Genomic DNA, 27,893 nt, shown 5'->3' on the forward strand with positions numbered 1-27,893 from the left:
GCATACTGCAGGCCCCATCGGTCAAGAAATGTCAGCTGGCAGGGACCAGGAGATGTGCCTTCTCTGCTGTAGCCCCTGCCCTTTGGAACATCCTCCCTTCAGAGATTAGGATGGCCCCAACCCTGTTGACTTTTCATAAGACTTTAAAGACCTGGCTATGTGCTCAGGTCTGGGCCCCCAAATGCGTTAAGGGCCCTGTCTCCTGGCTAAACTGATAATTATTAGGATAATTTTCTCGGCTGCCATGTATATTTATTTTTGTATTGTTTTTCATTGTTTTAGAATTGTTCACCACCCAGAGTCACTTGGTTGAGATGGGTGGCCACAGAAATTAAATAAATAAATAAATAAATTTTGAATCCAAATAACCTCAGGGATGTTTCACCAGCAATAATCTTGAGAGAGGAGCTCTAATCAACAAACTGCAGCATCTACAGCTACAGCGTCTGCCAAGGACTCACTAGAAGTAAAGTGATTGACTCATTTGGTGCACTGCCAGATTCAGAGCAAGCAGACACCATACAGAGATTGGATGAATTAAGAGAAACATTGGTGACAATATGCTCCACAGTGAAAACATTAATTAATCTGGTCCTACCATGTACTCAGGACTATGGCAATAAACTCAATCAGCAAATTGCAAATGCTGCCACAGCCACAAAAAGCCTAGGCACACAGACCACCAATGGAGAATCTTTAACGTCCAACCCAGCCGAATTGAAACCTTTAATGTCCAACCCAGCGACCACATAGATAGATTTTCTCCAAGACGATCTACCTGTAGCCTGGCCTTTTAGATCTCCCAATGGGGTGCTCATCACCACTGTAACTGAGTCCATCCACCTTCCTGTTGGTTGTCCTCTTCTCTTTCCTTCCACCTTTTCCAGCATCACAGCCTTCTCCAGAGAGCTTCACACTCCTGCTTACTTGGCCATTGTCTTCATTGAACAACAACAACAAAAACCCTCAGATGTGGGTATCAGTAATGTAAGTTATTCTAAGTGAAAAATATTGCATTGACAAGGACATAAGGAAACAGAAGGACTCCAACCAATTTACATTGCAAATTTAAACACAAATGTTGAATCCACTTGATTCCAAATATCAATCATAATTAAGCCAAATAAACATATAAACACACTTTCTGGGATGGCTCATTAAAACGAGGCTGGCTAGTTTGCGGCTAGGTGGAACGCAGAGAACTGGGTTAACTGAGTGAAAGCTTTGTACCTCCACGGAGCATTTCAACGCTAATGATTTATAGCGTCTTCATACCACCACCTAATCATCGCTGGAGCGATATAAAACTTGGCCGACTCGCTTACTTTGGCGCAAGGCGCAACCCCGCTGCCTTCGGGGGCTTTTCTTGCTCGGGCGTTCCCCGAAAGCGGTGGAGAGACCGGCTCAACGGCTCCTCCGGTTACCGCTTGCCCACTCGTTCACTAGGACCCAACGGGAATCTCCCCCCAGCCCCCCCCCCCCACACACAGCCCCCTGGCCTGCTAGAGCAAAGCTCCCCCTCCGTCCACTCCGCGAGGTGCGCAAACGGAGGAAGGGAGGAGCCGCTGGGAAGCTTCGAGCTAAGGCTTCCAGCTGCAGCGGTTTCTCTCCCCCTTCCGAGGGGGCCGCTGGCGCCGCCACCCGCCAACGACTTTTCTCGTTTGTCTTGGGGGAAAGCAGCTGTTGCTCTTGAAGATGGCGAGCTGCCGCCGCCTCCTCCGCTGGCTTATCGTCACCCAGTTGGGGTCCCTTTGCTGTGAGTCTCCCGCGGCTTCTCTCTCTCCTCTGGGGGTGGCAGCGGGGCTCTGGATTTCCAACACAAGCGCGTCCAGTTCTGGGCTGCGGGGACTGGGGCTGGCCGGCGGGGAGGAATCTAGACTCGGAGCTGCCAAACTCGACGCTGCCTTAAATCTCCTCCTTCGGCGAGGAGCATCTTGTTCTGACGCGGAGGCTTTTCGTGCGGGCTCTTTTCCCTATTGGCTTTTCAGGCTCGCCTTTCCCCTCACTTTTGAGAGTAGAGGAGAAACAAAGCCCGCTCCCCGCTCCGCTTGGCCCTTCCTACTAGGCGATACCGCTGCTGCGAGGAAGAAAAGGGTAAAGGGAGCCTGCCTGCCCCTCCCCCACGGCTCGCTTTGATTTGATTAGCGAGCTTGGCAGAAAACGAACTGGCGATTCCTGCCGAGCGGCGCGCGCTTCTCCCGGCAACGAGGACACCGAGGCTGTCCCGGGGAGCTGCGCCGGCCAGGTTGGGGCTCCGGACGGGGGAGGACGGGAACTGAGGACACTTTCCGAGGCGAGAAAAAAGTTCGAGCCCTTTCAAAGCTTGGCCTGGGTTGGCCGGAAAGCTGCAGCGTCTCTGTCTCTCTCTCTCATAAATAAAAACCACTGAGTCGGTGGAGCGTTTATGTCCGCCAAGGCTGGCCCAAGGTAAGTGACCGAGTGAAGGAGCAGACGAACTGGGAGCTGAAACTTTTCTCAACATGTTGATGGGGCTTCATCCTCCACTGTGCTTGAAGGTGGGCAAACAGGGTCCCAAGGCAGGGTGCAGGGCCCTCTGCTTCCCTCCGAGACTTTGCTGCCTCTGCCGCTGCCTCCCAGTGTTAGCGGCCGGAGGTGAACTGCCTTCATGCCTAAAGAGGGCTGGCCGTGTTAACGAACTGCCTAAGACGAGCTCTTAGACAGGTTTGCGAAGAAGTTAGAACCCTGGAATTCAAGAAGCAGGTTTGTTAGGACTCCTGCTTTTAGTACTCGCAATACATTTTTGCTGCACTTCTAAGAAATGAAGTCTGGTTTCCCTTTCAAACGGGATTTCTGAGTCAAAGTGAGACAGGTGGAACCTTAAGCATAGTTTCTTAGAATTATTCCCACTGAGCTCATTGAGGTGGATTTGTGGGGAAGCATTTGTAGGATTTGGCTGTAAAATTGGGTTGCCTGATCCACTCTATGTTTTCCATTCAGATCTAAGTTCTGTTGAGTGTAGTAGTGCTGCTTCTCGAATATAGGAGCTTGTACATTTGGATTTTGACATAAGCTATTTTATTTCCAAATAAAGTATGTCTGCTGGATTTAATGGGATCACTAGCTTTCTAATTAACATGCCTTATGTTTGGAAGTACAAATGGACTATTGTCCATTGCATGTTTATGCCCTGAACCCATGCATATTTATTGGAATGAAATGATTGTACATACAGTTGTCATTTGTATTACAGGCTATGTGCTGGCTATTTGCTTTTTGTGTGTCTCTGGGGGTCCCTGCAAGATCATTCAGCCAACATGGAGTCACAACCTGTCAAAATATGGCCACGTGGTTTGTTTTTTCATAAAGCAAAGGGAAAAGCAAACATGGGATAGCTGGTGTGGGTCTTCCGGGCTGTGTGGCCGTGTTCTTGAAGTTTTGTTTCCTAACGTTTCGCCAGCACCTGTGACCGGCATCTTCAGAACGCACAGAGAGAACTGCTCCTGTCTGTGCTCCTGCACTCTGAAGACGCCGGTCACAGGTGCTGGCGAAACGTTAGGAAACAAAACTTCAAGAACACGGGCACACAGCCCGGAAGACCCACACTAGCCATCGTATGCCAGCCGTGAAAGCCTTCGACAATACAAACATGGGATAGGCTTAACATATTATCATTTTTTTAAAGGATCCAAACATTTTGACTCCACATTTTTCAATGCTGTTCTTGTATTAGTGCCAGCCATAGTGCCAGCCAAAGGTCAAAATAATGTGTGCACATGTTTTAAATGTAGCCCACATTGCAAAGATACATTTGTTGATGAGAAAATGCAGATACTATATTCTTAAAGAGGTGCTCTCAGTTGGATTGCAATCTTGATAAAAAATCTCTCCTTAAAATGAATATAATCCAATCCCTTCCAAGAACTTTCCTCTGTCAAATGGTTCCAACCATCAGGAAATTTCTCCAAATATTTAGGTTTCAAAACAAAAACAAAAACACCTTTTAGTTTAAAAAAAATTGAACCTGTTGATCTGTCCATCAACCATGTGATGATCCTTCAGGTATTTGTAAAAGGCTTTAACATTTCCTCTTAGCTGTCCATTTTTCAGCTGTAGGTTACTGATATCCAAGAATGTGCCTTAATAACTTCAATCAACACAAAACAGAATGTTACCTATTCTTTTGTTGATGAAGAGTAGAATTTCTTACACTTTTTTTGTTGCTGCTGCTCTCAATTGATATTTAGCTTGTGCTTTGCCAATTCCTTAATGATCTTCATATGGACTACAGTTCAATCAACCAACAAATCTTCTATATTTATGCATGTGATTTCCCCCACCCCAACATCCCACTGAAATGCAGAATTTTATATTTCTCTCAGTAGAAATTCATTTTGTTAGTTTTGGCTCAGTTCTACCTATCATCATTTTAAATTTTGTTCCTCCCAATGTGATGTCTTGTGCAAATTTGATAAGCTTTATCATACCTCTTCATCTATGCTGTCTATAAAAATGTTGGAAACATGAGCACAGGACAGCCCTCTTCTAGTTTGTATGAAACATCTGCAGTCATAGATTCATGTAAAATTATCTTTGTTTAGTTTAGCTTTGCTAGTTTTTCAGTGTTGGCATGAATATTATTGAAAACGTTGCTGTAAAACCCACTGGAAATTTCTGAGTAAGCCTGGTTAAATAGTAAGAGTGTCATAGATTTTTCATGAAGTAAATTACATCAGATGTTTCCAAGTATTAGTTTGTAGTATTTTGCAATTGTTCATAAAAATTTTTAAAAAAGGACAGAGCTACTGAAAACTAAATAAATACATTAAAAAAATCACAAACATGGAATAGAAATCACACCCAAGCAATATGTTGATCATAGATAAGTGAAGCTGGCATGCACAGCTGTCAAAATAGTTTGCAATGCAGGACTTTAAACCATGCTAAAATTATATATTGCACTTTGTCAGTTTCAAATTAATTTGATCAGTGAAAGGTACCATTTATTTATTATTTATTTATTTTGGAAGGATTGAAATCATGACAATACAATACAAACACAGAGAGAGAAAGAAGAGGGCAGAGAACAATTGACAACAGGTTTTCCACCAGTTAAACATGTTTGAGTTCCATAATCAACATAGAGTTCATCTTTTGGATAAGAACAGATATAAAAACCAATTGATTTAATCCATGGGTCTAAATGTATAGAAATTCTTCTGTTTTAATAGAAAAAGTCTAAATAAAAACTGAACAGTTCCCTAAATGTTTACTGTTTCAAAAACTTGTAGTTTCCTGAAAATAGTCTTCTCTGAAATATATATATTTTTTTCCTACTTCATGATTTGGTTCTTTAAAATTTCTTTAGAATCTCTTTTGGTGCCATTTATTTTTAGTCTCATTGCAAAAAGGAGGCAGGTAAGATAGTTTTCTATTACCCATCTCTAAGCCCTCTGCAGGTTCTCAGGTGCTCAGGCTTTATAAAGACTCATAGGAAGGAGATGCCTCATGATGGAGGTATACCTTTGGAACTGAACTAAAATAAAGAAATCCAGATGCACTGCCAACTGTGGCAAAATGATTCTACAGTGAAAGGCAGGACACCTGCACACTGCCCTTGATTACCTTATAACTAAGGTAACTGCAAGAATCCAATGTACCACATATGAGAATTTCACTGAACTTCCTTCACCTTTGGAAAAAGCAATTTCATTTCATTTCCTTTTTTTTTTTTTTTTAATGATGCCCATTTTTGCTAGCAGCTCAAGAAACAAAGTGCTAACCCTCAAAAGTAAAAGCCTGCCCTAACATTCTAAAATGGTCAAGGCAGCCTGGGGGTTAATACAGATAGTCCCCAGTTTATGAACTAGTTGCATTCCCAAGGTCTTTCCTTAAGCTGAATTTGTATGTAAGCCAGAACAGTATTATTGTATAATACTGTCTAAGTATTAGTATGTAATTAACTCGAACCATTGTATATTTAACTCAAATTTTGCTACAGTAGGCTCCGTTCTTATGGATTGTACTTAAACCAGGCACTAGCTGTAATTTCTTTTAGTTGGAAAAGTGAAAGTGATAAAAGGGTTAGAGAAGCTCAAAGGATGTTAAAATGAAAAGTAGTGGCATTACAAAAGTGAAAGGGAGAAAATGGAAGTGGTGAAGTGTGTTTGGAGAGGATGTTGGACAGGATGGTTATGAGAAGAAAAACAGGGGTTTAAAAAAGAAAATCCTGTTTTTTTGAGCCCCAACCAATTGGTGTGAGTTCTAGTGTTTTTAGCTACTAATAAGCCATAAGAAGAGGATTTCATTTTCGGAAAGTAAATGTGTTGAGAGCAAGAGACAAGTTGCTTTAGTGGTATCACCAATGCAAAGGATGGTGGAAGACTGGGGACGTGCTTGCCGCTGCTGGCGTTGGTGACACTGCATTGAGAATAGCAGCAATTGCAGCTGAAACAATCTCTGGATGCTGTTTGGTTCTCAAGACTGCAAGCTGCATTGGAGGACAGCATTGCAGCTGGGGTGATGACAACACTTTCAAATAAAGAACACTGGGCCTCTATGGAAGCATTTGTACTCTTTATTATGATGTACTTGTGTGTGTGTGTGTGTGTGTGTGTTAAAATGGAATCTACTTGTGCTATTATTTGACAAATACTTCATCAAAGATTTCTGCATCAGTTCCCCATTCTCACCCTTTCAGGACTCAGTCAGATGCAACACTGGCTTCCCTGGAAATGTTATGTTGAAGGCCCTCTCTTTCTGGCATAAATTCCCTGCCTTACCATTGTCTATAATCATCGTGGTTTGCACTATATCGACCCTAGTGAAAATTTGCTGGGGGTCTGATGACTAAATCACACTGTTGACATATATTTTATCTTGTAAAAAACTGCAGTTGAAACAATAATACATGGAAAAGTGATATGGAAATGGTAAGTGATATGGAAATACATGGAAAAGTGATATGAAAATCACCCATTCTAGGCATGAAGATTTTTATGTAGTTTGGTGCTGTAAAGAATAGATTACCTTCCCGACATCTGTTATTAAACAGATATCTGTACAAAATACTATAATAGACTTTGATCGAAATGTGGCTTTTAATTCATAAAATCTTCTGTTCATGGAACAGCTGTTTTACCCTTTGCCCAAGAGTATAATGTATAAACAAGAAAAACAAATTCAACACTGTGGTCCTTCTTGGATGATAGTAATACTGTAACTTGCAAAGTAGAAGTGGGAAAACAGTTACAGTCTTATTTAGCAGCTGTATTCATTCTAACTACTTACACAAATGACTATTTCTTTCTGTCCGCAATAATAGGGAACAAATTTGTGTGTCCAGTATTTAGATTTGTTTGTATCTCTATATGTATATGTGTTGGTATAAGTATGATTTGTGTACTGCTTTGGATTCAGTTCTTTAAAGATGCTTCAAAGCGTGCAATGATGCAAATGTGCCATCATTTGGGGATTATATATTTTCCTGGGATTGTTTAGCAGCTCCTTTAGAAGTTTCAGATAAGTGTTACTTTGATGGTCCCACATGCTCCAGAGTATATTTTTGGAACTGAATTTGAACCACTGTACAAAGACATGTGATTTAGATATAGATGTAGATACAATGCACAGACATACATATATAGTATACACACACACATAATTGGATACAATTTATGTTATGCTTGCTCTAAAAGCATATTAAAATATACAGGTATCTGCCTATTCACTGGCTGTACTTCCTGAATGGTTAGTGCCCCACTTTTGTCAAACTCCTTGAATTAGAGCTGAAATCCTGACTTTGCTCCCATATGGGTGTGTTTCCTTTCAACTTCAATGTGGTGGTGTTCAGAGGCCAAATGCCAAAACAGTTATCCTTGTTCCAATATTTCTGGTCCTGACTGTAACTCCCCTGATGCCAAGGAGAAACAATAACCTCACTTCCAAAAAACACAGAACAACCGAGTTCATCTACCCACCTAAAGAAAATGCCTGAGAAAAATGCTTTCATATATGTTTTATCAACTGATAACCTTTCCAACAATTTTGTTGTCATAAACTCTATACTGTATAATAACAGTACCAGTCTATTCTTTTGTAATGCTAAACCAGTTAACTCATTTTCCTAAATAAGTTTGAATCTTCACCAAGTTTGTTATATGAAATTTCCAATGAATTCAATATAAAAAGTTTTTTACATTGCTAATAATGAGTCTGAGATCTCACTCAACATACAGAATATAATGGCAGAAGTTAAAATTTTATTTATTTATTTATTTTATTTATTATTAAACTTGTATGCCACCCATCTCCCCCAACGGGTGACTCTGGGCGGCTCACAATAACAAAAAAGGAAAAAGCACCAATCCCTCCAACAATGGCTAAAATACATAAATAATTAAAAATAGAAACATGCTTTAAAAATATCCTAAAAACCCCCTATAAATTTTTAGCCCTAAAAACCTTCAAGATGCGGGGGGGGGCAGCCCATCATCCCACCAGCCATCTCCACAGATGCAAGCCCCCATCCGGCCCCCAGGCCTTCTGGCAGAGCCAGGATTTAACCCCTTTTCTGAAGACCATGAGGGAGGGGGCACACCAGACCTCAGGGGGCAAGATGTTCCATAGGGTGGGAGCCACAGCAGAAAAGCCTCTCTGCCTAGGCCCCGCCAATCGAAATTCCTTGAGCGGTGGGGTCTGCAACCTGCTCCTTCTGCTGGACCGAGTGGGGCGGGCTGAAATAGCCGGGGCGAGGCAGTTCCTCAGATAACCTGGTCCTGTGCCATGAAGGGCTTTAAAGGTGATGACCAACACCGATACCTTGAATTGGACACGGAAACAAACTGGTAACCAATGCAGCTCCTGCAACAGTGGTGTTATATGTGCCCTCCTAGGGGCATTGAGAACTGTCTGCACCATCGCATTCTGTACCAGCTGTAGCTTCTGGATACTCTTCAAGGGTACCCCCATGTAGAGCGCGTTACAGTAGTCCAATCCGGAGGTGAACAGGGCATGAGTGACTGTGCGGAGGGCCTCCTGATCCAGGAAGGGGCGTAACTGCCGCACAACACGAAGTCGTGCAAAGGCCCTCCTAGCCACAACTGCCACCTGCTCTTCAAGCAGGAGTTGTGAGTCCAGGAGGACCCCCAGATTACGCACCGGGTCTGTCTGGGGTAGTGCGACCCCATCAAGAACCAAAGATGACAAACTCCTAGATCTTGAAGTTCCCCGTACCCACAGCCACTCCGTCTTACCAGGGTTCAGTCGAAGCCTGTTGTCCCCCATCCAGGCCCCCACAGCCTCCAGGCACCGCGAGAGGGCAGTCACAGTGTCACTTAAGACACCTGGGATGGAGATGTATAATTGGGTATCATCAGCATACTGATGATACCTCATCCCATGGTGGCAGATGATCTCACCCAATGGTTTCATGTAGATTTTAAACAGGAGCGGTGAAAGCACTGACCCGAGGCACTCCACAAAGTAGGGGCCGGGGGCTGGACCTTTCGCTCCCTGTCAACACCGATTGGGTTCGGCCTTGGAGAAAGGAGCTGAACCAGCACAACACTGTGCCACTCAGCCCCAACTCCTGCATCCGACCCAAAAGGATACCATGGTTGATGGTATCAAAAGCCACCAAGAGGTCAAGAAGAGCAAGGATGGATGTACTCCCCCCATCCCGCTCTCGCCAGAGATCATCTAAAAGTGCGACTGATGCTGTTTCTGTCCCATAACCAGGCCTGAACCCTGACTGATAGGGGTCCAGATAATCTGTTTCCTCCAGGATCCTCTGAAGCTGCTGCATGACCACCTTTTCCACCACCTTCCCTAAAAAGGGGAGGTGGGAGACTGGACGAAAATTGTCCAGAAGGGTGGGGTCTAGCGATGGTTTCTTGAGGAGTGGGCAGACCAAAGCCTCTTTGAAAGGCTTCAGAAATACCCCCTCCTGCAAGGATGAATTGACCACTGCCAGAACCCACCCTAAGGTCACCTCCTTGGTAGCTTTAACTAGCCAGGAGGGACAAGGATCTAAACCACAGGTAGTCGTACTAACAGCTCCGAGGACCCTGTCCACTTCCTCAGGGACAACAGGATCAAACCGTTCCCAGATAACTGGGTAAGAACGCTCCCTGGGCAACTCCCCCCAGACCTGCTCCATGCTTGGCTTCCAACTGAGAAGGGATCTGAGTGATTTTGTCCATCAGGTGTTCAGCAAATTCCTCTGCACAACCCTGCAAATAGTCCTCTGCCCCCCCTTTTCCCAGGAGGGACCGAGTGACCCTAAACAGGGCTGCAGGGTGACACTCTGAGGCCACAATAAGAGCGCAGAAATGTTGACGTTTCGCCGCCCCTACCACCACTAGGTAAGCCTTAATAGCGGCTCTAACCCGTGTTCGGTCAGATTCATCTTTGGTTTTCCACCAGCGGCGCTCTAGACGTCTCTTAGCCCTTTTCAGCTCCCTCAACTCCTCCGTGAACCACAGGGAGTGTCGGGGGTGATGGGCCAAGAGAGGACTTACAGGCACGACCCTGTCCAAGTCCCCAGCTGCCTCCTTGTTCCAGGCTGCGGCCAGAGCCTCTGCTGGGCCATGCAGCAAGGCCTCAGGAACAACCCCCAGCTCCCTTTGGAACCCGTGCGGGTCCATCAGTCGCCGGGGATGGACCGTTCGAATAGGTCTCACCTCTCTGTGGAGGGGGGAAGCATAGGAGAATCCCACCGCCACCAGGGAGTGATCTGACCATGACGGGGGGGATAATATAAAATCCCCCACCAGATCATGCTGCCACTGCTCCGACAAGAAAACCATGTCTGGAGTGTGACCACTGTCCCAGGTCAGGCCACAGATGACCTGAGATAGGCCATGGTAGCCATGAACTCCCAAGCCACCTCGGAGGCCAACCCGAGGGATGGCAGATTAAAGCCCCCCAAGACCATAAGTCTGGGGAACTCCACTGCCAACCCCAAGATGGCCTCCAGCAGCTCAGGCAGGGAGGCTGCTATGAAGCAGAGAGGCTGGTACACTAGCAGGACTCCCAATTGATCCCGTGTGCCCAACCTCAGAAACAGGGTCTCACATCCAGCAACTTGTGGAGCAGGACCCCTGAAGGCCAATAGGGATTCCCTGATGACCACTGCCACTCCCCTTCCCCTGCCCTAGGGCCTCGGCTGGTGTCAAACCCTAAACCTGGCTGGACACAATTCCAAAAGGGCTACTCCCCCCTCTGGTGCCAGCCAGGTCTCGGTAATGCAGGCCAGGTCAGCCTGCACCTCCCCAATAAGATCGTGAATAAGGGGGGGCCTTATTATTGACTGACCTGGTGTTCAGCAGCACCAGCCAAAAGCCCAGGCCTCTGTAGGCCTGCTGACCAGGGTCTGGGCTTGAGCTCTGAGGGCCAGAACATGCCACCGGTATAACACATCGGGGGCGTCTTCCCCTGAAACGGCCTGCCCTCTGGCTCCTGTCATACTGCCCCTTGCCCGTCACCACCTGAATGCCCACCCTAAACCGCCCGAGGTACTCCCCCCCCTTCCAGGCCTCCAACTTAAGGGGCCCGCCATACCACCCACCACACAAGGGAGAGGAGACAAGGGGTGGGGCAGCAAGCCCCAGTGGCACTTCAGCTAGCTGCTCTCAGCGCCAACAGGGGCTCAAACACTCCCAATTCCCTACCAAACACTCTACCACACTTTACCACACCCTACCAAACATATCTGCTGTTTACCTTATATAGCTAAATGTTATGTTTATAATTCAGAAAATAAAATTTCAGTCCACCCTATTATTAGAAGACAAGTGGGCCTGAAATAAAAAGAAGTAGCAGGGTGAATCGTCATGGGAGGTTTCAGCCAGCTAGCTATGCCTTCTTTCTGGGCACTCAGCGCTCCCCTCTCTCTCTCTCTCCAATGTTCTGTTTCCCCACCTAAGAAATATCTCACACGTTGGTCTTAATTGTCCTGTTTAGAAAAAGGGGCTGCATAATAGCTAAATGGTGGGCTTTGATTGGGGAGACCACATTCAAGCCCATATTCTGTCATTTTTTGGTCAGACACAGATCTCAGTTTAACCAGCGTCAAAGCGTTGTTATACAGTTAAAATTAGTGGATATCCTTGCGTATGCTGCCTTGAGTTCTCCAAGAAAAGGAATTAAGGGATCAGTTTGGGGACTGGTACTGCTGCCAACATTACAGTCAAAGGAAGAACACCCAAAATCTTGAGAGTACTGATAGAAGCTACTTTGACTTAAAAGTATTTAAAACAAAGTTGATTGTATCTAATTAATTTTCAGAATCCACTCATCTATTTCATAGTAATTAGTTAGCGGTCACCGATGTGCAGATAGGGAAGACAACTACATGCAAGTAGCTGGACTGAGTGTGTGCTTGTTGCATTTTTGTCTTACTACACAAGAAGTTAAGGGGGGTTGTTTTTTGTTCTACTTTTACAATAATCCCCATGAAGCAAGATTGATGTGGACTTCCTGTGATCAAACAGAAATATGATCCTCTGTGTCATACACATTGTATCAGCTGGGCAGCAGTTTCTGAGATGAGTGACTATTTGGCTTTAAAAATTGTTTGGAAGCTATGCCATTAAAAACAAAATAAGTTCCATCTCTGTATGCTGTCTGCCTCATGTACAGTATGTTTATCAGTTCTTTGTTTTTGTTTTTTCTTTATCATGAAAATAAATAGATATTAATATGAACTCATTTTTATCAAAAGTATTTAAGACACTTTTGCAAAAATGAAACTTATTCTAACAGAGAGCACATTAAAATGCAAGGAAAAAAATTATGTAAGTTCAAATAATAAACAGAGTTGCCTTCTAACATAAATGATTACAAGAAACATATTTCTATATTATAAGAAACCTAGTTTCAAAGAAGTACAAGATAAGTTTGCATATACATGTTAAAAACCTAAACCCTTAATCCCACATAGAAAGTTTAAATTGTTTTTACCATAAATGACACCCAGCAGCCTGATAGTATTACTACAAAGAAGGGAGGTTTTGTGTGTATGTTTGTATAAAAAATAATAAATATTTCCTTCCTTCCTTCCTTCCTTCCTTCCTTCCTTCCTTCCTTCCTTCCTTCCTTCCTTCCTTCCTTCCTTCCTTCCTTTTCCAGATTATGAAACATATGGAATCACTGTGCAGTCAGACAACGAACATGTTACAGCAAGAGAATTTGAAGGTATAGTATGTCTATGTTTAGGTATATATAACTCTTCTGAGAAAAAAAAATAAAGCTATTTACAGTAGATATATTAAAGTTCAGAAAAGCAGAAACAAGGTTGGAGGTCAGGAAGGCTCATATCGCTGAAGTGTAATAGGTTGTAGAAACTTAAAATATCTGTCCAGAATCATTTAGTTGCTTGACTAGTACACACATTTCAATTGTTCTTTGGCTTTTCTCAGAGGTGATCCAGCTAAACTCAAAAATTTATTATGCCATGTTTATTTTAATAGAAGAAAATTGAAAATGTATTTAAATCTATTTGAAAGCATTCATAGTACTAACCTTGGATATATCTTTTTAATTACTATTCAAAGTAATTTTCAGTAGATAAATGACTGTTTGTTCAGATCCTTCTAAAACAATGGAAATAAATATATTCCCAGGATAATATTATACATTAAACTATCCATTACAGTGGGGTGAGTTGATATTTGGGGAAGTCACCTGATGCTTCCTCTCCATCTTCCAAACTTCCATCCTTTCCTTCCTATTATGTCTGTCTCAATTCCATTAAATCTGTTTCCTTTACCTTTTGGATTTTGGTATTAATTTGCTCATATTACAAAATGTAGATGGGAATATTTTCGTAAAGTGATTTTTCCTGATCCACCCTAGCTTCCTGTGATATTCATATTTTAGTTTGATTTTTAAGTCTGCCATTGTTGGCTCTTCTAATTCACATATAATATATGTTCTGCATTCATGGAGATGTCATCTCCAGTGATGTGGAATCTAGGGAAAGCTGTCTTTTCAGTTCTCTCAAGTTTGCACCATATCCCCATGAGGTACAGAAGTTTTACAAATACTTTGTTCTCTTCTAGAGTTTTAAGTTATCTGATTTTACAGTAAACCTACTTGTCTTGAACAGACTTTCTCATTGAGGAACATGGACAGATTTCTAACATTTGAGAACTTACCTATTTTCACCAAATTTTGTGAATTTGCTTAATTTTGAATTATTGCTATGATCTGTGTGATGTATTTTGACATATAAATTCTGAATAAGAATTTTTCTGTATTTAACATTTCTTGCACATATGTGTATGATCACTTATTGTGGACTGTCAAGAAGAATCAGGAGGAATCATTTATACAGTCATCGCTTTCCATACCATTTCTCCTTGATGAGATGCTGTTAGAACAAAGAAGGAACTAGCCTGTGACAACTTCTTCAAATAAAGAACACTGGCCTTTGTGGAAAGATTATTATTCTTTACGTATGATACCTTTGTCTTTTTTTTTTTTAAATGAAAATCTATTTGTGCTGCCATTTGATAAAGATTTCATAAAGATTTCCTACATCAGGTTATTTTTTTTCTTTCAGGTCCAAGTCATACACAATACTGGCTTCTCTGGAAGTGTTATATTGAAGCCCTCTCTTTTTAATATAAGCTCCTATCCTGACCTTTGTCTATAATAGTCATGGTTTGCATCTTACTCAAGCTTTGCTGTGGGCTTCTGATTACTGAATCACACTTTTGACATACATTCCATCTTGTTACATGAAAGTTCAAAAAGGAATGAAAAGGAATATGTAAATGGAGGAATAATATGAAGGAATACAGTGCTAATGTAATAAGTAGAAGTCTGGACAATGCTTACTTTAAATAGACTTTCAAATTTATTTTTATTAATTTGGAAAATCTTACCATTTTTAATGTTTGGACCTTGTATCATTTAATTCTTTTTTTAAATATTTATTTAAATAGTCTGTTTTCTCAAAAATGTTTCCATCTGTCCTTCTTCAAATCTTTGTTGTGAATTCTTCACCCAAATATGCACTTCTCAAAATATGTTTATTTTGCTTCTTTATCACTGCATTTTTCAGAAACATTTTCTGTTGGTTTTTAATGTTACATAATACCTCTCAATTTTCATTTAAATGTTTAATTCCCATTCTTTTCTCTTAACAAATACCAGTGAGAAACTCAGTTTGAAACACTTTTATTTTCTGTAAAGATATGTGAAATAAATGATGGAAGTTTCTTATTCATGTGCACGTTAAATGATAGATTTGATATTCTCTGTTTCAGCATTCCTCATTAAAACACACACAAGCATACTACAATAGATTTTTTAAAAAGACTAAAGGAATATGACAAAGAGAACATTGTAAGAACAAAAAAAAAATGCTTTGATTAATTACTTTTAGTCTTGAAAGGATAAAAATACTGTGCCCTCATGATAACTAAATTTCAGGAAAGCCACCGCCTATCCATTTCCACTACTTTGCTCCAGAAGTCTGTTATACTAACATTATTTATATTTTCTAAGAAAAATATAACATCCCATCAGTATACATTTATTTAAAACAGCGCCTTGGGAAAATGACATGGGTATTCTTAGTGAACTGGATTCAGAAGTTCTAATACAAATTGCAAATGAGCATCTCTGCAAGATGAGAAATTTAGGCATGCATGCCAACAGATTTTAGGAAAGTGGATGATAAAAGACAGATCAATTTTTAATATATATCTGCTGCCACTACTCCTACTCTTGTATAAATAAGACCAGTTATTCAGTGGAAAAATTAATATACACACACACAGACAGAGAAGATAACTACATAATAATTTCCTGGAATAGTTACAGGCTGAAGAGCTTATCTGTTGAGTCCCCCTCAATTAATATTTTCCTATGTGAAGACTTTCGCACTGCCCTAATTCCCCCTTACTTGAATATCCAATAGTTATTTTTGGGACTGAATAGTAATTATGGTTTTAGTGAGATTGCATGAAATAGCCCTTATAAATATTTCACAATTTGGTTCTCTGGGTAGCCAGGGTTTCCCCCCCATGTTGGCATAGTAAACCTCATATTGCTATACTTGAGATGCAATGGACAAAATTTGTCCCATTCCCCATTTATAGTATATATGCATAAAATCCTTTTTAGATTTCAAAGATTTCTACTTTAATTGATACCATTCCCTACTTTTAGTTAAAGTGAGGGTTTACTGGAATTGCTTATACTTTTTGATTTATTCTTATCCTTTCCTACATTATCTGTTATGCTTGGAAGTAGACATATTTAAAAAAAAATACTATAAAGGGTCTGACAAATGTATCAATTTAAAACAAGGTCTAAGAAAGATTGGGCCCACCATTTTTAAAGGGACTTATACCAAGTATTAAGTTACTGCACTGTAATTCATACATTATGAGACTGAAGGTACGCTATACTAGATAACCAATCTCTGTTCAAAATGCAATCTGTGAACTGGCATTCAGAATCATCCTACTGAAATCAGTTTCCATGTTATGCCAGTTGTTTGCATTGTACAATTTTTATACACTTTATGCTATACTAGAACAGAAACAACCATCTTTTTTCCCTCTTCCCTATAGGGGCATTTCTGAGTTGTAAACACAATGTAAGGAAGGAAACTGATATAAGGGTAGAATGGAAAAAGGTTAAAGACTCTGTTATCTCATTTGTCTACTTCAATGGTGTTTTTGAAGGTAAGCAAATACGTTGTAGTTGTTTGTGCATTAATTTGCTGTTTGTAGCACGTTAATTGTCCCAAATAAAGGGTCACTTGGAGAAACGAACACATAAATCTGTGTATTTTATTTTCTATATTTGTATTATCCCTTTCTTCCAAGATTTCCAATAAGGTACATCCCTTCCCCATTTTATCCTCAGCACAACCTAGTGAGAGAGGTTAGGCTGAGAGATAACCATTGGTTAGTCACCACATGGCATTCGTGCCTGTGTGAGAATCTGAATTGGGTTGTCCTGGATTGAGCTTGGACTTTAGCAGCTATTCTGATAAAACTGTCATCATGATTATTTGGAGAAATGGCTGCTGACCAATGTGAGCTTAACCAGATATAACCTTTTTTTATTTGCATGCTTCCAGGTGCTTAGAGGAATAAACAGAAAAGATAAGTACGCAGCTTACATATGTGAATCCAACTTCAGCAGTTAAATTAAAGCTTGTCCAGGATGTTCTGCCACTTTCAAAGTGATTGTTCTTGTGGGTCCTGATTTAAGCAATTGTATAAGGAGGTAATTTGGGGAGGGGCTTTTTAAGAGTGAGGGAAATGCAGAGGATTTGGTGATGGTGGCAGTAGTATGTGTCTGGATACCATGGAGCAAGACTATGATGTAATATTCACCCTAAGAGGATTTTAGTGAAAATATAAAATGCACTCCTGTTTCCATCCTATCTCCCATTCCCACCAAGAATATGGATTGAAAAGACAATACTAACTTTCGTGGGAAGAACTATGGAGAGTAGCAAATAACAGATTGTTACAGCTACTGTAACTCAACCTGCAGGCAGCAGGAAAAGAAAAATGAAAATGTAGTTGCTCTAATTTGATTTTTTAAAAAGCTAATCTGAAATAATGTTTTATTAGTTAATTAGTTAACTAATTAACTAAGAATATGCCCTTTGAGAATGGAAAGCAAATATGTATAATATCCTGGGAAAGGAAACCGGTTTTGTATCAATCTTATATACAGACAGAAGTCATCAGAGTCTCTAGCTAGTGACCAACAACGACAACTCCTCGTCATCCTCCTCCTCCCTCTCTCTCTCTCTCTCATTTCTCTCTCCCAATTTTATTGTTTTTTAGGTCATTTTAAAGATCGAGCTGAAATATTGCACTCAAGTATTCAAATTAAAAATGTGACTAGAAAGGATTCTGGAAAGTATCGTTGTGAAATTAGTGCACCTGCAGAAAAAGGACAAGAAGCAGGGGAAGTTGAAGTCTCTCTCTTAGTATTGGGTAAGAAATCTAAAGGATTTTTTTTTAATCCTGCCTTTATTATTTTTATAAATAACTCAAGGCGGCAAACATACCTAATGCTCCTTCCTTCTTCTATTTTCCCCACAATAACAACCATGTGAGGTGAGTTGGGCTGAGACAGAGTAACTGGCCCAAAGTCACCCAGCCGGCTTTCATGCCTAAGGTGGAACTAGAAGCCACAGTCTCCCGGTTTCTAGCCTGGTGCCTTAACCACTAGACCAAACTGTCTCTCTTATCTTATAATTATATTACCTATAATTATGTTTATATAATTAAATATAATTACGTTATCTTATCAGAAGTTTAAATGACATTAAATTTTAATTCAGCAGGGCAGGTTCATTTTTCTTTAAATTTCATTTGCTGTCTGATACAGATGAGATACAGGAATATTACAATTTTATGAAAAAGCTTTTAAGTTAAATGAAGGTATCTATTTGAGTGAGGGATAATTAAATTAATGACTGTAAATGAGAAAGGTATGAAAAAATGGCAAAAATGTTAGGCACTTTAAACGAATTCAAATTTTAAGAAGAATATCAAATTTATACGCTGCTGAATCTTTTAGACTCACAGTTATGTGCAACAATATTTTAAAATGAAGTTTTGTGCAATAAATAAGAGTAACATTATATCATGAGAACATATTAGTAATATAATAGCTATAAATAAAAAAATAAATAACCAAGTATAGATGGCAAAGAATCATTCCCCAAGGTCCTCTAGAAGACTTCAGTCTTCAAAAGGTTCCAGAGGGCCATTACAGAGCATACCAGCCTACTTTCTAGAGGGAATCTATTCCAGAATGCAGGTGTCATAATGAAGAAATAATGCTTTCTGGCCTCAGTGCCAACTCCCCACCCCCACTTACTTGTAGGGTAGAGATGTAGGGTACCATGAACAGTTTTCCCTTATGTTATTTAATGCTGTGGAAGAAAATGCATGTGCAAAACATAACTGATATACTGGTATTTTGTTATTAACTGATTTAAGATTGTATTACATCTGCTGCTTCATTGATTATAAATTGTTAAGAGTTAATTTCATGGCCTACTAATATTGGCTTCCATAAATTCCAGTGAGAAGTCTGACATAAAACAGTTTAATGTACTTATATCATGAGAGAGATACATATGTATGTACTGTATATACACACCCACACATACCATTCAAACTTTGAGTAACTTGTGAACAAATATTCAGATTTAGAAATATAGGTATTTGCCTTAGATATATGACATAATTTTCTAGTGCCATCAGCTGCTCCTGTTTGTGAAGTGCCTATTTCAGCTCTGAGTGGGACAGTAGTGGAATTACGATGCAAAGAAAATGAAGGTGTGCCAGCTTCAAAATACAGATGGTATCGGAATGGTGCTATTTTGCTTGAGAATCCAGTTTCTGGGAAGTTTAAAAAAGCGAAAGTTCCTTATACTTTGAATACTACAACTGGAACCTTGGTAAGTTTACATTTCTTGAATAACACTTAGTATTTGACTTTCCAGTCAACAAAACAATTGAAACTATATTATAGCAACACTGAGGAAATTCAAAATGGAATTATATAGCAAAAAAGGAGAGCCAACTGTCAAAACAGTTCACATCATACAGATTTTTTTATATGCATGCTCAGTATGAGAAAAAATTAATATATTGTGAATAAAATAATTGGGAAAGGACTGATGCAAGAATGGGAGCAACACAAAGGAACGTAATTATTTTTAAAAGGCTTTACATATTCTATTGAATGCCAACTGGAAATTATACACTTTATTACTGCAGAAATGAGCATTGGAAACTTCTCTTCATTTTGGTATCAAACTAGTTTCTGCCTACTAATTTATTATGTCAAAAGTCTACTATGCATACAGGATTATTTCCAAAGGCCTGTTTGTGATAAAATTTGCTGAGCTGTGATCCTGGATCTCATTCCTCTGTGAGGACAACACTAGCAGTGTCTGGGCCAAGGCCTTGTATATTAAAACAGATTGACAAGAGCATTGAACTGTGATAAAACATCAGGCTTAAGATGCAAACTTCATCACTGAGCATGTGCTGAATTCTTACAGAACAGTAATCTTAACTGAATAGAAAAACTGTAGCTTATATTCTGGACTTGTTCTCATTGGCACCATTCTGTTAATTAAATATTATTTTTATCACTTTATTTTCACATGGTTAGCACATTTTTTTTAAAATGATACCAGCTGGCACATGACAAATATTTAACTTTCTATGTCTGATTTATACTTTCAAGAAATGAGAGCCAGAATGGGTAGGCACTTCTGCCATAAAGCAGAGCTGTTTTTACATCCCTATGGCTGAAGAAAGAAGGTTCAAAAATAAATTTTATTAATAACAGTCATATCTTGGTATCTCCTCATCTCTCAGTGTGATAGATACAACCTCACCAACTTTTCAGAATTTGATATGCTTTCTGTTATCTTTTGCTTAGGTTTCCTATGGAAAAATGGTAGTTATTTCATTAAATTAGATGCCAGATGACTTAGCCATTTTCAGGACTGAAAAACGTTGACATATTCTGAATTTATATTTAAATAATGCAAAGGGATGTATAGGAAATTTGTAAGTTTTGACTGTTCAGAAGACTTTTAACAGATAGTGAGCTATGCTATCTTTTTTTTTTTTTTTTTTTAACTAGCTGTTCAATCCCGTTTCAAAGAATGACACTGGGGAATATTACTGTGAAGCTGACAATAGAGTTGGACGGCCTCAAAAATGTCCTGTGAAGAGGATGCAAGTTGGTAAATGTCAAATGCAAATAAGGCCAGAAAATCTTTATATGAAAATGTCATCTTTATACAACAAATATGATTTATGCCCAGGATCAATTTTTAATTTTTTTAAAGGCATTGTTTTAAGAAACCTACATTTAATTTCATGAATACCAATCTCATTTTAGATCTCAGACTTGTACACCAAATTTCTATCAACTAACACTTTAGAGCAATGAACACTAATGTTAACACATTACTATATTAACTTTATACTGAACATACCAATTGGTGCAGAACATGGTGATCAAGTGAGTAACTAAATGTTGATAATTGTGAACATAGTTCTGCATTTTGTTAAATCTTAAGTTATAACCATTTATTTTTAAATAGAAATCTAAATCCTTTTAAGGTACATAAGAGATGGGAACAGGATATCAAAGACTTTTTTTCCATATGAAAGTGTCCGCATTGATATCATTGTCAAACATACTTTCTTTGTATGTTGGGCTGGTGCTATATTTAAAGCAGCAAAATATACCTGGTTCTTCCGGATATATTGCAATGGTAGCTATATCTCTTTTACAGCACAATGCTATATGGGAGTACTTAGATGTAAGTTTTGTTAAATTCAGTCGGATTTAGACCCAGGTAAGTCAGAAAAAAAAATATTTGGCAAAAGTAATAAATGCATATATGAATATGCTATCCTGTCTACTAAGGTTTTCAATCATGTATTCTAGATCTCTTGGAAACATTGATTGGCTACTGCCAGAGGAATAATATTTTATCTATTTAGTATAGTGACCATTTACCTTTATTGCTGTGGCACTTTCCTATTTTGGTCTCACATTTTTTTCACCTACATTCACTTGGCATGTCACATTAAGAATGAAGCCTTTTTGGAGAAAGTGAGACTATAGTGAGTCCTGTAGTCTTGCTATCTTCATGGCTCATTCTTACAGAACATAATTAGTTCTGTAAGTTGTTCACAAAGGAAGTTGTATAAGTTGTTTGCAAAGGAAGAAAATTGAAAAAAGTTAAAGCATCATTCAAAGTGACTTCACTGCAGACTTCAGATTTCACATACTTTACTGCATTCATCTTTGTAACAATTATTTTTAGTTATTTTATTGAAGAATTTCAGTGGTTATCTTATTGAAGAATTATGGAGATAAGGACGCAGAGAAAGAAGTCTAGATAAGGCCACTCAATAAATTCATGATCATAGTGAAAGCTGAACTTTCATTATTTACATGCAACAACATGACTAAAAATTTTATTTAATATTCTGATTTAAGAGTGAATGTTCCTGATTGTTGCCTTCTCTCAATATTACTTACTTTAGATTACTCTGTGTATTACATCCCTCTACAATATTTATAGCTACTATGTTTTGAATTTTAGATGACCTTAATGTAAGTGCTATCATAGCTTCAGTGATCATTGTGGCCTTAATAATGGCTTCCTGTGGTCTTGGGGTATATTATGCACAAAAGAAGGGTTATTTTTCAAGTAAGTAAAGTTTACTCCTTCTTTGAAGTATTAATATGTTTCATTGCCTTCATGTTTGTGAATTGTGGCTACAACTAGTACAAGAGAAGTAGAAGCCTCCACAGGGGAGTGGGGGGCATCAAAATGGTGGGCATAACTGGGTGATCAAAATCCCACCCATTTTTTATGTGCATTGAATGCACTGCCTACACTAAAAGTACTGGGTTATGGTGTTGACAACTCCCCCCCCCCAAAAAAACATACACAGACACACATATGAAGACTAACCCTTTCCTGGCTGAAGAAGCAATGTAATTTATAATTTTCTTATTGATCAAGTACAATTAGATTTAATGTACCTTTGATAGCTTGGGAGTCATTTCTATGTGTTCCAGCAGACTTTGTGTTACTGCTATTATTGAGGAACCACGAGTAGAGAATAATGCAGTTCCACAAAAATAAATAAATAAAGATCCCTTTAGGAATGTGCTAGTATTCACATTGGAAAGAAACTTCTCATTTGCTATCTGGAGGTTGAGTCATGGCAACTGGACTTGTTTCCTTCGGTTTGATACATTTCCTGCTTGTCCAAGCAGCTTCTTCAGAAAGCTAGACTGAAGAAGCTGCTTGGACAAGCAGCGAAACTCATCAAACCAAAAGAAAATAAGTCCAGTTGCCGTGACTCAACCTCCAGATAATTCCACCTGGATGACTGAGAATCTTCATCAACATATTCTCATTTGCTATTTTAGTCCCTCTATATTTGAGGCTATCAGAACATTATGAAAATCATAGAACTGATTCATGTTTTTGCAAATTTAACTCTAAAGCAGCTCATGCACAGTATAGAACCCAAGACTGTGCAGTACTTGGGAAATGATTCTGAAAAGGTCCTTTATAGCATGATTGCAGCACCTTAAAGCAAATCTTTAGAGTAGAATCTTGTTTTCCCCAAGATTATATGTCTGCTAAATTCAGTACTATATCAATATCTGCTATGTATATGCCTCTGGGTATACATAAGTACCTTTTTGGAACTGAATCTGAAGCATTATCAGAACTCTAATAGGCACATTCTGGATTATAAATGCAAATAAATACATACTAGCAATTTAAAAGCTGAAGTACCTTGATTTTTGCACAAAGATTGATGTTTAGACAGCAGGTTTAATCTCTGCAGAATTTTAATAGCAAGCTCCCTCTGCTGGGTTACAATAAAAGTACACCCATTTACAAAGGATTTTGCTAATAGAAAATTCACTTCACTTTTAAGTATCAGCAGAACAGCTGGTCAGCTCTTGCTCTCTGCATGCCTTTCTCTTACAGGAACAATGAGCCACAAAAGAAGCAGAACTATTTGGATTCTTAGCAGTAAAATGGAGCCATTATTCTTTGGGGGAGCAGTCAAGGGGGGATCTAACAATGTCTTAATTCCACTGGAACAAACAAAATCTCTGTGCCCTGATCTTGCTTTCTTTCTCACGTGTCATGTTTCTCTAGATTATGTCAATTAATTTCTGAAAACATGTTCATTATTTTGTAATATTGTAGTTTATTCTAAGAAGTGTTGTCCTATTAAAGGCTTTGAATGTTTTCATAATTGATCAAAATGAGTTTGTATTTTCAAGCATTTTGATAGCACTCTGTAAAAATATTTTAGATTTATTTTTCTATTCAGACACATAAAACACCTAGAAAAGAAAGTAGCTGTGATTAGGATTTTCTAAGAGCAGTACCTGCTCATAGTTCCATGACAGAGCAAGCTAAACTAGATAAAAGAGCAGGTGTTGAATAAACCCCTTCAGATTATTTAAGAAATGTGCCAAGGTGAGCTATCCCTAGGAGAAAAATTGCCAGACTCAAAGCAAACTAATATAGAGAACACCCATTCCTTAAGACAGTACTTTCAACTATGTAAGTCATATTAAAATGTAATTGCAGTCTGATGGGAAATACAAAAAAGAAATGTTTATGAAAGTAAGTGTAAGATCATGAGAGAATACAGTATGTTTCAATGTAATTCCAAATGGACTTATAACAGTTAAGCTTTTAAAAACTTTGCAATTAAGCAGTATCACATTTTATTAGTCTTACTGCATTTTTTCCTTCTTGTTTTTCTAGAAAGAAATTCTTCAGTGTAAGTAGAGTTACTGTTCTGTCTACTTCCATGTTTAATGTGGCTATAATTTCTACTGGGTTCAGGAAACAATTGAGTACAATCAGTAGCATCACTTACACTATTGGCTTTTTAAGAATGTAATCTCTACATTTTTGGCCCAGCTAGAAAATATTTGAAGAGGGGGTGATTTCTAATATACCCGTTATGTATATTTGGATACAGTAAAGAGAAATACAGCATTTAATATGAAATCAAATTTCTACTGTAATATGTTCAACTGATGTCAGATTTGGACCTACTAATATTATTATGGCCACAAAAAGTGAGGTATTATTCAGTCCCAAATTTTAAAATTTGATGATTGGTTTAGCTTTATACATGAACATATTTTCATTAGTATACACTCTCCAGGCTATTAATAAAATTTTGGTTTTAGTTCAAGGAAATTCAGTTGAAACATATAAGATGCATAGAGTTAATTAGCTAGAAGTGCTCAGATGTAATGATGTATTTTTTTTTTAATTTCACTAGGAGGAACAAGAGTTCCAAGTACAAAGCTACAGAAAGTGAAAAAGTGAGTGTTCTACATCCATTATGTTTCACACATCTATAGTATAAAGTAGCTAAAAACTGCACAAGTCAACTGAATCTTATATTTTTGCTGGGTCTGGGGAAGGAAGGGGTAGGGAAAGAAAGTTGGGACTTAATTTTGAATATTACCCAATGTAAATGTTCCCTTGAAATGAAAACTAGCATTTCGGGGGGAAAATGTCTGAAATGATTGTTTTATATTTAATATAGATTAAGCTGTTAGAAAAACCGCTGCATCTAATTTCCAGTCTAAACTGTAGAAATTCATTTCTTAGTTTTGAAGGTGCCACAGCAGTTTATTTTTGACACTGGATACTTGTCCTCTCATAAGATCGCTATAACATAGTATACAGTAATAATATTAGCCATGGCAAATTTGTTTATGTTTACTAGAGGATGTAAATGAAAGTCTGCCTTTACAAAATGAACTTTTTTTGTTATAATCTTTCTCTCGTACATGATCACAGAGAAAATTTGGTATTAGGCAGATAATGTGGAGATGCTAGTAATATTTATCACGAAAATGGTGATAAATGTTACAATAGCCATGAGCTAAAGATTCACTCCAATGTGTCTTAAGACTTTTCCATGTTAAATCATATTTAAATCCAGTTCACATGCATGCACCAGATTACTGTAAGAAGTGCCCCCAATGCTTCTGAACTGACTAGTAACTTTCTACAACACTGAAAGGAGCAATAGTGCTCCTAATATTTGTAGAGCAGTGGAATATTTGCTTTTATAGCATCAGGTACATTATTATAGTTTAGAGATTATATAATTTGTCTTCAAAGTGTATTTGGGAGAAGTGGGGGAAAGAAGGCAAGCCAGTATTGTTTTGTTTCAAGATTATATAAAGAAGCATACCGATATACCTGCATAATCCTCCAAGTGTGTTGAGTACATGTATGATCACTGGTTGTTTACTAATATTGAGGTATGAACTTCAATAGAACAGGTCTGAATTATGTTAATTATTTAATTCCTACCTCTTTAGGATTTCAAGCACACCAAGTCCTTTGTTATTTAAAAGAAAGTTGATTTCTGAGGATCAGCATTTGCTGAAGAAAATATCAGAGATGTTTGAACTCTATTCTATAAAAAGAATGTTACGTGCAAGAAAAACTGGTGGCAGATTCAAGATTCTATTGTAAAAAGGTGGTAAAACGCTGTCAAAAATGTTACTCTGGTGTTGCTTTCTAAAAAAAGGAATAGCAATAATTGGCAGAATATAAAGGTTTTATTGCTGTTTAACATGCCCACGTAAAGAAATAGTGAGCTAATGGTATAGTTCTGGTTATTACATCTCAAAAAGGGTACTATTGAGTAGGAAAATGTGTGGAAAAGAGCAAACAAATTTATTAAGGGGTTGAGGCATTTCCTAAATAGGAGCAGACAACAGTGTTTGAGGCTTGTGGAACTGAAAAATAGGAAGTCACTGGGACTACAACCAAGCTTTATAAAATTATGTTTTATGCTTTATAAAATCTATGAAGAAGTGGGTAGATTGGTGTTTCCTCACTGACAGCATTAGCCACCATTGTCTTTTGGTGAGATGGGGGAAGGAAATATCCCAGACAAAAAGTAGTATTCACATTATTAATTTATGGAATTTTTGCTAATTGATATGTGACTATTGGCTTGGATGGCATGAAATGAAAATTGAACAAATTCATTTAGAACAGAACTACAGATGGCTACTACTTATGATGGGTAAATACTATTTCCCATTTTTTACATAGAGTATTAGTTTGTGGAGACAAACTATAGGAGAAAGCTACTGCCTTTAAATCCTCCATGTGGGGCTGCTGGAAACATTAAGCACTAGGAGCAGAATACTGCATTACATAGCACTTTGGCCTGATTAAGGCGGCTAATTATAAAGCCACTTTTCGGAAAAGAACTCTGTGACTGAAGTAGCCTTAAACAATTTCCATTTTACTCCAAGACAGAGTTTGGGGTTTGGGCATTCAGGGAGGACTTATTCTTTGCTCTTTCCCTGGAGGTCAAGACAGCTAAAACTGCTGCTATCATTGCTAAGGAAGGAAAATAACTGCAATCCGTCTGGTCTCAGATGATTACATGAAGCAGAAATATTTCTAACATCGATTTGAAAATTACTATTGATCTGCATCATGTATTTGACTTTTGGGGTGAACATGTTTTGTTATTGTTGTTATAGGGCTAAGATCCAGACAACAGCAGTTATCAAGTGCAGAGTAAGGTAGTGGTAAAAGAATATTGCTCCTACTTAGTCTGTAAACTTTATTCAAATATATGTGTAAGCTACTGCAGAGAACTGAACTGAGCTGGGCAACCTCTCAGTGGCAAAGGACTGCACTTTTTTTTTTTTTTTTTTATTTGCATGGCAAGTGGATGGAACTTTCAACTTTTATTTAGGGTGGGGACTGGTGTATTGAAATAAATGAAGCCTAAATAAAGGTTCCACCAAAACACAGAAAACAGATTGTCGTACAATCCAATGGTATGACTTTGGGGGTGCTAAAAAGATATGGGTTACATGAGGATAAAGGCTGCTTCTCAACTCAAATGACAAAAAGATACAAGTCCACTCAGCAACGGGCTTTCTAAGTTAGGGTTTTTCTTGCAGTAAGATGGAGTCAAAAAACATTATTTAAAAGCATTTGCTTAAGTATTTAAAGTACTTTTTAAGTGCTTTGATGGCTTCCAACTTTATATTCAATATTGAAACTATAGTATATGGTTCCTTACCACCATTCATATTTTTATTTTATTATTTAAAAGTCTATGAAGACTGTTTATATATTTTTGCTTCAGAAGAAAAACTTCAAGAAAGTGTTGTTGGTTTTTAAAAATATATATATAAATAATGTTTTTGACATGTTACTCAGGTGTTTCTATCTTCAATTGTTAAACAATGCAATATATTTTACAACATGTTTTGCGCATTTCCCAGAGTCTTTAATTTAAAATCAAAATAAAGGCACCTAAGAAAGCAGAGTCATTTAGTACTACCAG

The 27,893-nt window shown here is 38.6% G+C and overlaps 1 protein-coding gene and 1 pseudogene across 2 annotated transcripts; one reads left to right on the forward strand and one right to left on the reverse strand.

The window, feature by feature from the left end:
- The first annotated feature begins 1,545 nt into the window (after positions 1-1,545).
- On the forward strand, positions 1,546-27,875 carry JAM2 (junctional adhesion molecule 2). Of its 2 annotated transcripts, XM_007430619.4 has the most exons (10): positions 1,546-1,756; positions 13,090-13,155; positions 16,548-16,661; positions 17,784-17,936; positions 19,209-19,414; positions 20,617-20,719; positions 22,097-22,204; positions 24,305-24,320; positions 24,834-24,876; positions 25,891-27,875. In XM_007430619.4, the coding sequence occupies exons 1-10, from the start codon at positions 1,696-1,698 to the stop codon at positions 25,921-25,923; spliced, it is 903 nt and encodes a 300-aa protein (XP_007430681.1). In that variant the 5' UTR covers positions 1,546-1,695; the 3' UTR covers positions 25,924-27,875. The 2 variants fall into 2 exon arrangements, with proteins under 2 accessions (XP_007430681.1, XP_088000731.1); XM_088144605.1 differs by lacking the exon at positions 24,305-24,320.
- On the reverse strand, positions 10,053-11,518 carry LOC148215124 (uncharacterized; annotated as a pseudogene).
- Positions 27,876-27,893: the final 18 nt, after the last annotated feature.

This window comes from Python bivittatus, unplaced genomic scaffold (genome assembly GCF_059951505.1).
Source record: "Python bivittatus isolate LINGU-HERP-01145 unplaced genomic scaffold, Pbiv_v1 ctg000350_np1212, whole genome shotgun sequence".
Taxonomy (NCBI): domain Eukaryota; kingdom Metazoa; phylum Chordata; class Lepidosauria; order Squamata; family Pythonidae; genus Python; species Python bivittatus.